Source organism: Chenopodium quinoa, unplaced genomic scaffold, assembly GCF_001683475.1.
Source record: "Chenopodium quinoa cultivar QQ74 unplaced genomic scaffold, ASM168347v1, whole genome shotgun sequence".
Classification (NCBI taxonomy): domain Eukaryota; kingdom Viridiplantae; phylum Streptophyta; class Magnoliopsida; order Caryophyllales; family Amaranthaceae; genus Chenopodium; species Chenopodium quinoa.
In genome coordinates this window covers 565,836-583,892 of record NW_018744693.1, presented here as the reverse complement: position 1 = coordinate 583,892, position 18,057 = coordinate 565,836, and the positions used below count along the sequence as shown (strand labels likewise).

The 18,057-nt window shown below is 33.4% G+C and overlaps 1 protein-coding gene and 1 pseudogene across 1 annotated transcript; both read left to right on the top strand.

Moving 5' to 3' along the window:
• Window positions 1–1,885: 1,885 nt before the first annotated feature.
• LOC110702274 lies at window positions 1,886–3,664 on the top strand (annotated as a pseudogene).
• A 4,543-nt stretch (window positions 3,665–8,207) lies between these two features.
• On the top strand, window positions 8,208–10,969 carry LOC110702273 (UDP-glycosyltransferase 79B30-like). The gene is made up of 2 exons (XM_021879979.1): window positions 8,208–9,102; window positions 10,485–10,969. The coding sequence occupies exons 1-2, from the start codon at window positions 8,208–8,210 to the stop codon at window positions 10,967–10,969; spliced, it is 1,380 nt and encodes a 459-aa protein (XP_021735671.1).
• The last annotated feature ends 7,088 nt before the right edge of the window (window positions 10,970–18,057 follow it).

Below are 18,057 nucleotides of genomic sequence, written 5' to 3'. Positions count from 1 at the left end.
TAATTTATAATAATACTTATCAATCAGTAATCTATAAGTATAAATATAACTATAGATCACCGTACATGGCACGGGATCTAACCTAGTATGTTTATTAAAATACAATATACAAATATCCTCAAACTACAATTAATGGAAAAAAATGAGATAAATTGTATCAGATGATCAACATGTACGTGTCATTCCTAATGTCTATTTTAATTAGGAAAAATTCATTTTAATAATCTCAACTTTGGTTGATTTAATTTGAATAATCCAAAATTTTGATTATACAAGGGTGGCTAATTGCCTAATGCGCACACCATAGCTAGCCATATTTAAAAAGTCATTTTTGTCTTTCAGTTGTGGGCAACATAAATAAGGGAAAATATCCGCACAATACTATTCTTAATAGTTTTAAACAGAAATACAATAATTAACATGAATGAAAGCAAATAAGTAAATAAACATTTTACAGGGTATAATTTTCCAAACACTAATTACAAGAGTTTAATATTCAATCACATAAGGAAAAACTTAGATGCAATTAATATCATATATCAATAGGGGATTAGCGGTATATAGGTAAATAAACATTTTAAGGATATAATTGTCTTTACACTATTTATAAGTGTTTTCTCATACTTTTAAAAGGTAATATAATCTACTAATCCAACCTTTGGTATGAGTTCACCTCCAGCAAGCCCAACAAGTCAACAACGAGTTAATGGAATGTTATATCAAATATCATGACACGTGTCAACACATGATTGGTCCAATTAATAAAATAAAACACCTCAAATCCTTACCGACCAACACTCCCTCCCCTTTTCCCACTGTTAAACCCTAGCCTAGACCTAGCACGGGCCATCAAAAAACCAATGGCTTGCCTCTCCTTCAATGACCACAAAAAAGATCCACTGTCCCCTCTATTTTTTCAATTGTTATAATGGTATGAAAAATTGTTATAATGGTATACTTTGAAGCTAATATATATATACAAGTAGGTTTGCCATTAGTAGTATAATGGTCGTATAAATTATAATAACTGGTTGGGATGTTACCACAAATCCACAATGACTACAGTGGTACAACTAAAACTTGAAAAATAAAGTTATAATATGTGGTCTCATCACATTGATTACTGTACTAAGTTACCATTATCTCCTTGCTATATATCAATAAATTCATAACATTAGTCCTTTTAAAACTCCTCTTAATGGGTAAAAAATAAACTTTTTTTTTTTTTTTTTTTGAAAACGACGGGGATTGCATTAAATTAAATCAAGATCCGCCAAAGCCATAAGGCTTTGAGGGAAAGGACCACAACAAACAAGTTCATCACAATCCCTAGAGTCTCATCTTGCCACCAAATGGGCTAAAGTATTCCCCGCCCTTTTAACATGAAAGAATGAACATAAAATGAACTATTCTCCCTACCAAATGGCCATAACTTTTGGGTTTGTTTGGCATCGTTTTTAGTTTTATATTTTGTAAAAACTAAAAACTGATTTTGGTTTTTGGGTTTCATAATTTTTCTAAATTGTTTTCATTTGTTGGTTATAGAGATCTCTGAATTGTACATTGTAATTTATGAAGAAACTACAAATTCATATATTATGTTGTCAAAAGTCGACTGAGCATTTTTTGGTTATGTTTTTTGGGTTTCATTTTTTTTTTCTTCTTGCTATATATTTATGAAGTGGTGGTGGAGGAAGGTGGTGGAAGTGGGTAACGAGGTGGTGATGGTTGGATTTAGATTTTAGTGAGAGTTGGTAAATGAATGGTGTTGTGAGTGTTGGCAGCAGACTCACGGTGAGTCCGTCCTATAAAACTGCTTTGAGGAGTTTTAGATTTACTTTTTTAGTTTTTCCGAAATATTTGTAAAGATGATTTTTAAAACTATTTTACCAAACACTATATTTTATTTTTATTTCCCCTTGGCGCGGAGACAACCAACGATATACCCACCACGGCCACACGCCGTCTCATCGTTGCCATGGACATGACTCGTGATGCAATCGATATGCATCTATCCACTCTCAAACCCGACTTTGTTTTCTTTGACTGCCCGTGTGGGTACCGGAGTTAGCTCGTAAACACGGGTCCAAGCCAATATATTATAGCATTTTGAGTCTTATCAACTTTGCTTACTTTACCCTCCAAGCAAGGAGCTTGCCAACTGATCATCTTTTCACAGAGGCTGATCTTTGTAGACCGCCACCCGGTTTCCCGTGCCAGGCTATTAGGCTGCACCCTCACGAGGCATGAGTCCTCGCTAATATATGCAATGGTGTAATACTAAGGGGAATGAGGGTTTTAGACAAACTCGGTTTTGTGATGCGAGAAAGTGATGCCATTGTTACAAAGACTTGTAGGGAGATGGAAGGGGCTTATTGTGATTTTGTGGAGAAACTTATTGGTAAGCCTGTTCTTCTAGCAGGTCCCGTTTTGTCAAAACCCGCAACTTCGAGACTGGATGAACGATTTGATTGTTGGTTAAATGGTTTTAGTCGTGGTAGTGTGGTGTTTTGTGCTCTTGGTAGTGAATGTATTCTGGGTAAAGTACAGCTTCATGAACTTGTTCTCGGACTTGAGCTCACCGGTAAGCTCAAATTACTTTCAAATTAAATTTTTTATTGCACTATAAGTGATTTCATGCTTGTCAATGCATTACTTTGCTTTTCTTTTTTTTTTGGACGAAGTGCATTACTTTGTTTAATAGTATCTTTAATTGTACTTTAAAAAAAATGATATTTGAAAAGTAGATTTTAAGACGAATTTAAATAGATTCCGCATGACTATGTTCTATTTTACAACTAATTCACAAAAAATGGTCAAAGAAATTTTTATAAATAATGTAAAAGTCCTTATGGTGCAATAAAAGAATAACGGAGAAAGTATGCTAAATTATAACCTGAGTTGCGGTCATTGTCCGAAATTGACCTGTTAGGATTAAAATAAGTGTTATAGTAAGTTAGTAACCAATGAATAAGTGCCACGTTAGATTGCGACATTTAGCATCACCCATTAATTTCAGTCTTACATGTAGTCAACCTCTCTTCAAGCTCCTTGTACTTTGGTTTAGCCCAACAAAGGTTTATCTAGAATGCTAGATATATTTTTTAAAAAAAAATCTAAATATACTGTTGATTTGAGTTTGGTTGCTACATTTTGCAGGTAGGCCATTTTTGGCAGCTCTAAAGCCGCCTGAAGGTTACTTAACCATAGAGTCGGCCATGCCAGAAGGGTTTATAGAGCGAACAAAGGGAAAGGGAATCATGCACGGGGGTTGGGTGCAGCAACAACTCATCTTACAGGCTTACAGCATCCTTCCGTAGGATGTTTCCTAAATCATTGTGGTTCGGGTTCTCTATCCGAAGATATGGTAAGTGAATGTCAACTAGTGTTGATGCCTCAATAAGCAGTGGATCAATTCTTCAATGCAAACTTTATGAGAGTAGAATTGAAGGTTGGTATAGAAGTTGAGAGGCGTGACAATGATGGCTACTTCACTAAGGAGGCCATCGTAAAGGCGGTCTCATCGGTCATGGAACCGGAGAGTGAAGTTGGGAGAGAAATTAGGGCTAACCATGCTAAATGGAGAGAGTTTCTTTTGAAGGAAGGTCTTGAGGACTCTTACACGAATAGCTTCCTTCAGAGTCTTCAAGACCTGCTTGGATGAAACTAGCTTAATTGATTCAACTCTATATTTTTATTTATTTATTTAAGTCTTTTAATAAGGCAATGTACGTATGTACCTATGCACCTATGCTAAGAAGAGGAATCAATAAAGTGAGGTTGCATTTTTCATTTTTGCATGATGATACAGCCATTAGTCTCATTACACTTGTGAAAAAATGTTGGGAACTTACTAAATTTACCTCAATTAAAAATTAAAAATTAAAATATCTTTATAATATTAAATTTAACATTATTAAGTATATTAAAGATATAAATAATACAGTACATTGACTAGCTTGAAATTAAAAGTACTGTAAATAAAAGAAACCGAGATAGTTTATATAGAAAGAACAATGGAAATGTAACAATAATATGTCGATGACTATGGGGATTTCCTTACCTTTCTTTTGCTCTACTCCTAACTCTAAAAAGGATCTTATTCGACATGTCTGCGTATCCTATTCTAATCGGATTGACTTGTAAAAGAACTAGATCTGTCCATCTGAAAAGTGGCCTTCTCCCTACCATTTTTTGTACTACCTTTGTTACATATTATTTGCAACAATTTGATATAAAGTAGAGAGAAAAAGTGTATAATCGTAAAAAATAATATAATGCAGAGATAGTAAATAAAAATTTCGGTTATTACGGGAGGCAGGGCCGTATTTGGGCCGGGGCAGCCGGGGCACCCGCCCAAGGCCCCAAAATCTGAAAATCAAATTTATGTTATATATATATATATATATATATATATATATATATATATATATATATATATATATATATATATATATTATAATTATAATATTACGAATAAGGAAGTAAGCAGAGTTTCTTTGTAAGTTAGTCAAGCATTCCCTTAATAACTCCTCACATTAAATCAATAATATTCTTCCTTGAAATTTACTCCTTCATTTTGGAAAGTTAAATTTGACAAATTAATTCCATTATCTAACCAATTCATCCGTATAATCTTTTATTTTCATCCATGAAATCAATTATTTGTATCATTACCTATATTTTTCTGATTTTTCATCTTCCTTCCCAAATTAATGCTAAAATGATGATTTCCCCATAAACGTTCTTCTTTGCAATCAATTTTTAACGGGATTAAAATATATGAATTTTCCTATAAATTATACTATTTCAATTGTTCTTTACATATCAATCTACTTAATCAATTTTTTCTATTTGTTTCTATTAATTTTTCACCATTATTATGGATTTTGGCTTCGATGTTCGAAGATGAACTCAGAAACGGTACGGGCCTGCTATTAAGTCATTGGTAAGTTCTGTACATTAATTTTTTTCCCAGAAATTACAATTGATTAGTTTATTTTAATATAATGTATAGATTATTCGATTTTACAAGAGAAGTTCTGAAATACTTATATTAATTTTATGTCATACGAATTTTAATTTCTGATTTATGAATAGTATGTCAAATTTATATTTTTTCCAGTTCATTCTAATTTCTAATTTTGTTTGAATTATGATATTTCATATTTGATTAATGATTAATTGATTATGAATTATCAAATTGTCAATATGTCAAATTGATAAATAGATTGATTTTTTAATTATGAATTATCAGTATGTCGAAGTGTAGAAATGTAGAATGATAATTGATTAATTTTTAGTTAAAAATTATCAGTATGTGAAATGATAAACTTTTAATAATTTATTCAATTGTACTGAATTTTTACAAACTCTTAAATAGACCTGGTTCACAGTAATTTATTGTGGACCACTTATAATAGAGATACTGTGGTCATTTTATTAATTTTAATAAAAGGTCACTATGTTATAAGAATGGTCATTATGTTAAAATAAAAGTGATTTTTTTATAAAGGTCATAAGAGATAAAAAAATTTTAAATGAAAAATTTAAAATACTGGTCAATATTAATAATATAGGTCACTAGGTTAAAATTTGGATCATAACATCATACTTCAGGTTTATTTGCAACAATATTAAAAATTACACACATTTTATTAAAGGTTACTATGTTAAAATTAAGATTACTATACTTAATATTAGGGTCACTATGTTCAATACAAAGCCAGTAACGCACATGTAGAACTTCGGGTCCACCATAATATTATTGTGAACCAGGTTCATACAAGTTTTTCTGCTGAATTTTTAATTTGTACTATCAATATTATATTGTAGGTGTTGGGGTGTCACTCATTCTACCATATCCTAGAAGTTTTGAAATATTAAAGTCTTTGGTAAATTTTTTTGTGCATACCCAAAATTTTCTCTTAGTCAATTTAGTCGTTAGTTTACAAAGGCCCCATTTTTTTCATCCGCCTCTAGGCCTTCAAAGTCTCAGAAATGGGCGTGACGGTGGGAAGCACTAAGCAGTGGTGAACTGGTGATCTGATGAAAAAAGTACTATTGCATGCTGAAGTTTTGGGCCGCCACGTTGCTGCTACTATAATGGTTAGATAGATCGGGCCCTTACCAAAAGAAGGACAGTATATTATTGCCTTTATTGGCTTATTATTGCAATTCAATTCCACACTGCCGACGTCTTTAGTTCGGTGCACATATCTAGAAATCAAAAGAACTTCAACTAGACAGCGGTTCGGTTCTCTTACAAAAAAAAAAACAACGGCTTCGGTTCATTTGTACCCCATTGTTGATCCAAACTTTATACCTCAATAATTAGCATTTTCAAATTTCAAATCAAAATCGTTTAATTGTTTGAAATTAACTGTTTTGGACATATCTTAGAAAGAGGTTTCTAGGATTTTGTTAAAAGTTTTTAAGGGGTTTTAATAATCAAATTTACCAAAAGTAAATAGGCATATTATCCAAATAAGCGAGTTAAGAGCAATAAAATAATAGAACTAAAACAATGATAATAAATCAAAGAACAAAGATCAAAGTAATAAAGGCATTCTGAGTAGGACGAAGTATTCTGAGCTGCTGAGCAGGGGAGAAAGAATAATATCATATATTTTAGTATAGAATTGTATTAGACAATGTATGAATTAATTCTATTACAAAGAGTATCCTATTCATAATGATTCGTAAATCTAATAAAGGTAATTATTGAAAAATCCTGGTTATTTTGGTAATGTTGAAAATATTGATTGACATCTTCATCTTTTAGGAAAATGTTTACTTAGTTGACTAATATTTCTTTGATTTGCTGCTTCAATCATGGGATGTAATTGTGCTTGTTGTCCAAACATTTATTACATGTCATCAATTGGTCCGAGCTTTTTAAGAGAAGCTGCCTTTTTCAAAAAGGCGGTCGACTTACTCAATAAGGCGCACTTAAGTCCGTACTGGGACGACCACTGCGCAAATAATATTTCGCCAATCAAGTGATTTATTTCCTAATTTAACTTTTATTAGATTGATTCTATAGTCTTGATTGATTTCATAAAATCTTTAATTGATTACTTATTTCTTGATTGGATCAATCAAATCCTTGATTGATAAGCTATGATTCTATTGATATCTTTGATTATGCATATTTTCCTTTTTCTACTTATTTTCTTATTTATGTATAAGTGGAGTCAAATTTTGTATTTTTAATTGTTTCTTGGATTGATTTTTTCCTAATTTGTAAGTTGCTAGAATCCAATTCCAACACCAACCAATCCAAATGAGAATCGAACCTATTAAAATTTGATTTTTTTAACCGAAAATCGAAATGAACTAAGGGCCTGTTTATATTTACTTATTTTTCAGTTCAGTTTAGCTCCAATCAGTTCAATTCAGTTCAGTTTAGCTCTTAATTTCCCTCTCTCATAAAATATTCATTTCAGCTTAGTTCAGTTCAGTTCAGCTCCAGTCAGTTTAGTTCAGTTCAGTTCAGCTCCAATCAGTCCAGTTCAGTTCAGCTCAGTTCAGTAAATATGAACATGCCCTAAGTTTTTAGCTAAATGTTAATTATACTAGTTTGGTTCATTATACTAGCATACTCATTTTTTGTAGGTTATATTTATAAAAACTTAATATTAACATGTTCATTATACAAGATAAAATTATATATTTAAGAGATAAACTTGTATAATTACATGATTAATATAGGTACTCGTATAATGGTGGTAATAGATACTCTAGCTCTTTATAAAATTAAAAAAAAAAAAATCCTACGAACGAATTGTTTATCTCTAAATATTGTTTAAAATTTTAAACCAAAAAAAAAAAAAAATCTTTGTATGCCGTAAAACAATGAAAAATTGATGGATATATAAATTAAATACAATGAACCAATAGAAGATGATGACACAATTTGAATACTTAATCGTATGGAAGTTTACACATGCATGTACATTAATATATAGATTATAATCTACTATCAAATTAGAAACAACACGTACTTATTTTATCTTTACCCACTCATTAATACATTCGTATCTTTATACACATTCATACCACCTTATTCTTATCGTTCATGTTATACACCCCATTAATGTCTAAGGCTATATAAAATATATATATGTGTATATATATAAACATGCATTAGCTCACAAAACCAAAGCAATATACGGAGTAATAGTTTAAGAGATTTGGCAATCAAAATGTCTAACAACAAAAACTCCAAAATTCTAAAAGTAGCATTTTACCCATGGTATGCTTTTGGTCACCTTATTCCTAACCTTCGCTTAGCCAATCAACTTGCCGAAAGAGGCCACCAAATTTCGTTTTTTCTCCCTTCCAAAATACAAACTAAATTAGCCTCTTACAACCATCACCCTGACCACATTTCCTTTATTCCCATCGACATCCCGCATGTCGATGGGCTTCCTCCTGGGGCTGGGGCGGCCAACAATGTGCCCGCCTCAGCCCTGACCTTCTTGATGAGGGCCATGGATATGACTCGTGACACTATGGAGGATCATCTACTCCATGTAAAGCCTGATATAGTTTTCTATGACTTTACTTGTTGGATGCCCGAGTTAGCCCGAAAACACGGGATCAAGGCCGTGTATTTTTGTCAATCATATGTAATGACATTTGCTTATTTTTGTCCCTTCAAAAGGAAAGAAAGTAACAACCCCACAGCGGCTGACCTTGTCGCGCCACCACCAGGGTTTCCATCCCAATCCATATGGTTGCGTGCTCAAGAAGCCGCCGATGTTGAGGCAGCTCCAGTGAACACAGTATACGGACCAGAACATCTAACATTGCTAGATAGAGTGAACAAATCATTACGCGAATGTGATGCAATTGGAGCTAAGAGTTTTAAAGAGTTGGAAGGGGCTTATTGTGAGTATGTTGAGAAAGTTTATGGTAAGCCTGTGCTTTTAGCAGGGCCTTTAATCACTAAACTTGCCTCTTCGAAACTCGATGAACGTATTCATGGTTGGCTTCAAGGTTTTGATGATGCGAGTGTAATATATTGTGCACTTGGGAGTGAATGTGTTATGAATCTTAACCATTTTCAACATCTTCTTCTTGGACTAGAGCTCACAGGTGCGTTTTTTTGCCCTATTTACTACGTAATTCATATTTAATTTGTAAAAGGCAAAAGCTAATGAGCGCTCCGGGGCGTTAGATAAGAGAATTAAAGTGTAAATATTAGAGTAAAATTAACATTAATTACACCGAACGACGCGTGATTTTGTCATGAATTCCTAACTTAATACCATTTCAACCAATATAATTTATCCTTATCTAACGCCCCGGAGCGCTTGTTAGCAAGATCGTTTGTAAAATACAAAGTATAGAATCGAAATTTGGCCACAATATCATTGTAATTAGTTAATTACTCAATCATATTAATTACTACACTCAACGAAGTTACATGTTCTTTGTATTGTTTTAAATTTTTAATCATACTAAGCTTCCATGTTCCATATTTACGTCTAACAAATTAAAAATTTCAACCGTACATACAATTTTATTACACCTACATGTTCTTTTATTTACGTAAATTACTTGTTATCAGTATCTCTATTAATTTTATATAACGGAGTAACAAATTATTTCATTATATTTATGTAATCTTCCCTTTATTCGGGTCAAAAAAAAAAAAAAATCTTCCCTTTATTGTACACGGATTACATGCATTTACTTTCATAGAATTCTTTCCTCCTTTATTTGTAATTTATGTTTCCAATATTAGATAAGTAATTAATATAAACTCGTATATTTTTAGAATTTATTGTGATAATTAAATATGGAAAATGTTATACATAATCATAAGGGCTACATATACGTAAGCATTAAAAATACTCTTGAAAATTGTTTAAAATTTAGAAAATCAATATAAAAGCACACTAATTACTCTGATTTACGCGTGTTTTTGTCATGAATTTCGAATTTTATACAATTTTCAAGAGTATTTTTAATGTTTGTATATAACCCTAAGGGCTATGTATAGCATTATCCATTAAATATTCGTTTGAGATATTTGATACTCCCTCCATTTCATAATGTTAGTCTCATTTACTATTTTGGGCGTTTTAAAATGATCTACCCATATTGAATCTTTTCCTTTTGTAATTTTATTTTATTTTCCTAATTTGGTCTTATAATTTCTAATCCCATTAGTGGATTGATGACATGGCAGTAATTAAATATTCTAATTGGTCATCAATTCCATTAAACAAGCATTGTAATTGATGTTTTCCAAATAAAAAAAAATATCACAACATTTAATAAGATAGAACTAATTAAGCAATTTTTGTACTAAAATGTAAGATTCCAAATATTATTCATTCTCTTATTTTTTGTGATTGATTCTATATGGGACTAACAAAGTGAAACGGAGGGAGTATTATGTTTAATTTTTTTGAAGTCGTAATTGAATAATTATGTATTTATGTGTTAGACAAATTACAATGTCCTTGCAGGAAGGCCATTTTTTGTAGTCCTAAGGCCGCCAACGGGATACAGAACAATAGAGTCAGCCTTCCCCAAAGGGATCGAAGAGAGAACTAAAGGAAGAGGAATGATGCACGGTGGTTGGGTGCAACAACAACTTATCTTGCAACATCCTTCGGTAGGGTGTTTCGTAACACATTCCGGACCAGGGTCAATTTCTGAAGCTATGATAAGTAGTGAATGTCAACTAGTGTTATTGCCTCAAATATTAGATCAATATCTCATTGCAAGAATGATGAGCTTAGAATTGAAGGTTGGGATCGAGGTTGAGGAGTGCACTAAGGAGGCCATTAGTAAGGCAATATCGACCGTGATGGATGGAAACAATGATGTTGCAAAAGAAGTGCGGGCTAATCGTGTTAAGTGGAGAAAATATTTGTTAAGGGAAGGTCCAAGACTTGAGGAATCTTATATTAGTAGCTTCATTTATAATCTACAAAAGTTGCTTGAGTGAAATTAGAATAAACTAGTACTCAAATTTTAAGATATTTATGAATTATATTATCTTTGAGTTGATGTTCATAGTGTATTTAAAGAGTTTGATTGAAAGTTTAAGAAAAAATGGTTTGATATTTTGGAGGTTGTAATAATATGATGATATATGTATCGTTAAATATAATTTTGTTTGGGTTGGTATTTGAGAGGTAATGATGGAAGTAATATAATGGAAGTCTTTAAATACACCGTATTTGGTAATGTTGGTATTTGGTACGTTATTTCAATATCTTTAAAATAAAAGTCTCATTTTACGTATCTTATTTTTCTAATTATATTTAGTCCACCAAATTTCACTAAACACTTTTAACCAACCAACTACAAGACACTGCTAAATCTTATTATTTGAAATTTTCATTCTTTTACCAACCAAATCCTTCTATCTTGTAAGTAGAATATTTTTTACAGTGAAGTCGCCTTTAGGTTTCGAAATTACGGAGTCGGCTTTGCCAGAAGCTAGGATTTGAAGAGAGAACAAAAGGAAGATTAATTGTGCACAGGGGATGGATGCAACAACAACTGATCCTACAGCATCCTTCGGTAGGATGTTTCGTGACACTCATTGTGGTGCAGGGTCTCTATCTAAAGCTATGGTAAGTGAATGCCAATTAATGTTGCGTTGGTACCTCATCAAGGAGAGGATCAGTTCCTCAATGCAAGATTCATGAGTATAGAGTTGAAGGTCGAAGTAGAGTGGCAAGACGATGATGGCTACTTCACTAAGGAGGCCGTCGATAAGACGGTCACAACGGTCATGGATTTCGAAAGTGAAGTTGGGAAAGAGGTAAGGGCAGCTAAGAGGAGAGAGTTTCTTCTAAAGGAAGGTCTTGAGGACAATTATATAAGTAGCTTCATCCAGAGTTTTCAGGGGGTACGTGGATGAAGCTTAAGCCCCTTTCATTTCACCTTTTTTTTTGCTGTGAACTGAAATTATTTTTACTGCAGTGAAATTATTTTACTTAATATTATTTTTTAAGGTTAAGTGAACGGGACCTTAATTATTGTACTCCCTTCTTCTCTAAATTACATTCTTATTTCTAAATTTACACGGGAATTAAAGGGCTTAGAGTAACCTTAAAACCCATTATTAGAAAGTATAATGGGAATTACAAGACATTTATTGCTGTATTTGAATAAAACAAAACCGAATGATATTAAATGCATGTACATGTCATCAATCCTTGTATAAGAAAAAGGACCAATCACACTAATTTATTCCCTGCATTGTTAATAGATGGTTACACTTGTTATTTTTAGGTATAGTGTTTCCCTTTATTAGTAAATTTCAATTTTTGGTTCCTATTTTCAATGATAACTTAGGCCTTTTTTAGTTCACCTTATTTTTGTTGCTTATTTAATCTGGTCTGATATGATCTTATTGTCTAATTTGACCAAACTTTGACCTTAAGTGTACGATAATCTGTAAGGAAAAAATATATCAAGTGGGATCTTGTTAGATTCGTAGTAATGTTTATTTTATTTATATGTAATTTACATAAATTTTTTCATTAATAAATTAAAGATATTTATAGTAATAAAAAATTATACATAAAATGATAATAAGATATGAACTTATTTTTTCTAAAATAAGAAAAATAACGTGAAGTAAACAAAGATCATAATCATAATGCAAACACATAGTGCTCAATCTGCAGTCAAAGTTAATTGCCTATAAGAACAAAAACAACGAGATAACATACACTCTAATAAAGCAACAAAACAGAAAATTGTGAGATTTATACATTAATCAGTATTAGGAGATAATATGATAACAGAACAGGTGAGATGAATAGGCCAACCAACCAAAGAAAATAAACAATTGTCATGCAAGAATATATTTATAGGTTGCACTACACTGATTGGGATATATCATTGCATTTAACCGAACTGTCAACATGCATGTATAGAACGAGGATACATAATTCAAATCAGGGTTATTCAACCCATAGGATCTTTAACACTTTCATTCAAAGCAATGCAAGAAAGGCCTCTCGATTTAAGATTCAACTTTATTGTGATCCTATTTCATGGACAAATAGTCACATAGAAAAAAAAATAGAATTTCCTTATTTGCCTCCTATTATAATACTTTTCAGGAGTAAGTTTTAGTTTTGCGAAAATAGTAAGTGTTTACCTGAAATTCAAACAATGAATGAAAAATATCATATTCGGCCATCTGTATTAAGCAAAATATTTACATTTAGAAGCTGTGACACCCTAATGTAAGAGAAACGCTATTGAGGTATAATTGTGAGTTTCCAATGATTTATTAGGAAGATTTAGAGAAGCTAGCAAGGGTTAAATATATAGAAAAGAACACCTTTTACAAATCTGGTCTGGAATAGCATTATCTGTTGCTTAATCATTGGATGTTTTTCCAACTTCCGACATCTCTTTAGCAATGCTTCCTGACCTGCAAATATGTAGTATTGGTTGAACTTTTATCACGAATGCACATTAGGTTAAACTTTTTCATATTTTTTTGTAACAGCGAGACAATTGAATTAAGGACACTGCATAATAACCGAACATAGTCTGGTACCACTATTCAAGTCACAATAGAACTACTTACAGTAAGGAAATCTAAAAAGAAATTCAGAAGTTTTGATGTGCCTTGAAGTTGTAGCAACTAGCTGTGATGGATTATTTTTATAACTACACTACCTCATTGAGGCTCAAGCTTTATTAAAAAACCATATGTGAGTAAGCGTAGATCATACAAATTAACGAGGAAGAATGAGAAGTAATCTTGACCATACAAATTAATCCAACGATTTACATTTAACTTTCGCAACATGTACATTTAGCAAAAAATTATGCACATTTAAATTTATTCAAAAATTATAAACATTGTTTTTTAGTGTCTATTCATTGTAATAAACTCCCTCTCTCTCCTCCGTTATAGCTTACTCAAGTTACAACTTCTAATATTATAGATGAGAAACTAACTGTGGCTATATACTAAATGAGTTTGTATTTTGTGATGATAGTATGGAGCAATTTTATGAGATTCTAATATAAGTTTATTCATTTTCATCTACACATTTTTATTGTGTGTGTTTTTGTTCGTTTTAATTTAGTTTGCTCATTTTAATTTCAGTTTGCTCATTTTGGAACGATATGAGCAGAACAACATGTATTAAATTAACCTTGTGAACTATCTATTAATTTCATAAATAGGTAAAAAAATAAAGTGCATAATATAAACTAGCATGCGGTTGGTCTCTTATGTTCCAACAATTGTTTACATTTTCAGATATAGTAAGTTCAAGGTTTCATATTAGTTAGTTGCTTATTTGATTAATAACCAAACAAAACAAAGAAATATTGTTTTCTTATTTAATAAATGATCAAAGATTTATTGCTCATTTATCAAATGAGCAAATATTATTTGCTCATTAATCAAATGAACAGATAAATGTTGTTCATTTGATATGGGATCAAGTGAGAATCCCTAATTATGTGAGAATAAATAAAAACCTTTGAATTTTTTTAAATCTAAGAGCTGTGATTATTCCCTAAAAAATCAAAACCAAAAGAGTATTTTAAACCAACCTCGGCCCTTTTTTTTTATTTTTTATTTTTATCTCTTCTCTCACCTATTGTTCAATATACATCATCAACTTCACGCCATTAATTACAAATAAATTAGGCTCAACTTCTAATCAACCATGGCGTCTTTGTATAGTGCTCGCTCATATCACCATCGTCTTCGCGTGTCAAGATAATCTCAAAGTCTCTTCCTTCTCATTCATCATCAATTAAATATTTATATACATATCTTAGAAACCTAAATAACGTAGGAATCTAATTCATCTATCTTAGGAAATATTATCCTACCTAAAAATAACACAATATAATCACAAAGATATAGCAAATATATTCCCTAAGATATACTATCTTATCTTAACATCGCGCCATTTAAAACAAGGGAATTAAGCTTGAACTCAAGTCTTTTATTGCGTCTTTGAGCTCTATACCACATGGGCAATATTCAATAAATGTTCAGCACTCTCTTCAGACCATTATCACTACACATAGGACATCTTGGATCATTAGTAAGAGTGCGGATGAACCTGTTCCTGTTAGTCATTAACCTCTCTTGCAATGCCAGCCAAAAATAGAAGTGGATCCGCTGAGGCCCAAGCATCTTCCATATATTTCCACCCTCTAACTTGCTCGCTATGCTAGCAGCTCCCTCACTAGTGCGGATAATATCAATATCTGATTGGATTTTAAAGCCCCTAGTAGGAGTTCCATTCTAATACACTTTGTCAACAACATCATCATCTTCAATAACCTGATGAACAGCGATTTCACTCAATACACTTGCAGGCAAGTACTCAGCAAAGTTTTCAAACTTCTACCCTATATTTGTATCCCAAAGCTCCTGAACAGTCATATCCTAGACATCAATTAATGGTTTCACACTTGCGCATTCAATCAATGGTTTCTTCGTAGCCCATCTGTGATACTCATAATTCCTTTTTATGTACTAGAAGCATCCCATTTGTCCTTGAACATGTCCAAGTCAAATCTATTATCACAATATTTGGCATGAAGAACATGTCACGAAATAATTTTCCGTAGTTTTCATTAGAGTATAGCAAGCGTATATATACAACCTAGAAAATAGATTAGGGCTCATGAGATAGGCCCGATAACTATATACTATACATAATAATAGGCCCTAACACCCTCCTCAAGTTGGAGCATGCAAATCACAAATGCCCAACTTGCCAAGTAAATACATGAATTGACTTTTACTCAAAGCCTTGGTGAATATATCCGCTAATTGATCCATTGTCTTCACATAAGACGGACTAATGATACCATCCTGAATCGCATCACAAAAATAATAACAATCCACCTCAATGTGCTTGGTACGCTCATGGAAAACCGGATTCTTTGCAATATACAAAGCAGATTGATTATCACAAAACAAACTCATAACACGGGGATGCGAGACACCCAAACTCATAAGAAGGGCCTTTAACCATTTCAACTCATCAGTAGTTTTAGACATTGAGTGGAATTCGGCCTCTGAAGAAGACTTGGCCACAGTGTTCTGTTTTTTAGTCTTCCAAGATATAGGAGAAGCCCCAAGAAACACTAACCAGCCAGAGATAGAACGACGCGACAAGGGACAACCCGCCCAATCTGAATCACACCAACCTGTAATATGGAAATCACAATCAGAACTCAAAAGGATACCCTGACCCGGACATCCCTTCAAGTACCGCACTGTACGAAGAGCCGCTTCCTAATGGTCCTGTCATGGGTGTTGCATAAATTGAGATAAAATATGCACCGCGTATGCCGAATCCGGTCTAGTAAAAGACAAATAAATCAGACGGCCCACAAGTCGTCGATACTGCTCTGGATCAGAAAAGAAAGAGGACTCTGATTTGGCCAGAGTATGATTCTGCTCAATAGGAGTACCTGCCGGACGAGCACCTAGCAAACCAGACTCTACAATAATGTCAAGTGTATATTTCCGTTGACATAAAAATATGCCTTCCGGACTACGAGCAACCTCAACACCAAGAAAATACTTCAATACACCCAAATCTTTCATATGAAAACAGTCACTCAAGTATGACTTGAATGTTGAAATCGCAGAAGAATCATTACCAGAAATTATCAAATCATCAACATGCACCAGAACACTAAGTTGAATAGACCCAGATTACAGAGTAAAAAGAGAATAGTCAGAGTACGATTGCACAAAACCGTACCTTTTCAGAGAGGCGGCCAATTTAGAATACCAACAACGAGGTGCACGTGCCTGGCGAAGACCATACAATGACTTCAAAAGACGACACACCATACCAGGTTGAGAGCCATGAAACCCAGGGGAAGCTTCATATAAACTTCCTCATCAAGATCACCATGAAGAAATGCATTGTGGACATCCATCTGATGCAATTCCCAATTCTTTGCAGCAGCAACAGCAAGAAAAGCACGAACAGTGACCATTTTAGCAACGGGAGCAAAAGTCTCATTGTAATCAATACCCTCAACCTGATGATTACCAAAGATAACAAGACGAGCTTTCAATCTCTCGAGTGTGCCATCAGAATTAAGCTTGACCTTGTAAACCCATCTGCACCCTAGAGCTTTCTTGCCCGGAGGTAATTTTTCCATCACCCATGTTCCATTGTTTTCCAATGCATCAGTTTCTTTTTGCATTGCCTCTTTCCACCTCTCATCTTGCATTGCCTCCTTGAAATTACGAGGCTCAACCACCGTATCAATAGCTGCAATAAATACACGGTGTCGTACAGAAAATTTATCACAATTCACAAAATGTGCTAAAGGATAGGAAGTACCTGAGGAGCATGGAGTAGACAGTGAACTAGCAGGGATAGATGGACTCGGAACAGAAATAGTATGTGCAACATAATCTCGATGCCAACCTGGGGGATGTCTATGTCGTTGACCACGACCAAGATCAAGAGATGATGTAGATAAGAGGCTCGGATCAGCAGCCTCCGAGGCAGAAGCAGTAGCAGAGGGGTCAGCAGTGGAAGTAGTGTGAGTATCATGGGGGGTAGCACAGGTAGTGGCAGCGGCGTCACAAGCAGTGGCAGGGCTGCTCGGTGCTTGTGGGGAACCGCGATCAATAGAAGATTCACCGACCTCCAACACATTTTCCAAATCATCCAAAAAATCATGATCAACTACCACATTTTCTTGTGACACACCCTCGGTTCCCACATTAGCATTAAGAGAGTCACTAGCAGACACAAAGGGGAATTCATTCTCATAGAACTTGACATCACGTGAGACAAAAATTTCACCAGTTTCAAAATCATATAACTTCCAACCCTTTTTGCCATGAGGATAACCCACAAACACACATTTCCTACTCCTAGGAGCAAACTTGTCACCCTTAGCTTTTTGATTATGAGCGAAGCAAAGACACCCAAAAACACGTAGTGGATCAAAATCGGGTTCTTTGCCAAAAAGCATTTCATATGGAGTTTTCTTATCAAGTAAAAGAGAAAGAGTGCGATTAATAACATAAACCGCCCCAAGAATACA

Bases quoted from the DNA above. Each gene is read 5' to 3' on its own strand.
- LOC110702273 (XM_021879979.1), top strand. From the start codon at position 8,208: ATGTCTAACAACAAAAACTCCAAAATTCTAAAAGTAGCATTTTACCCA. The intron at 9,103-10,484 runs GTGCGTTTTTTT...ATGTCCTTGCAG, and splicing joins TCTTGGACTAGAGCTCACAG to GAAGGCCATTTTTTGTAGTC.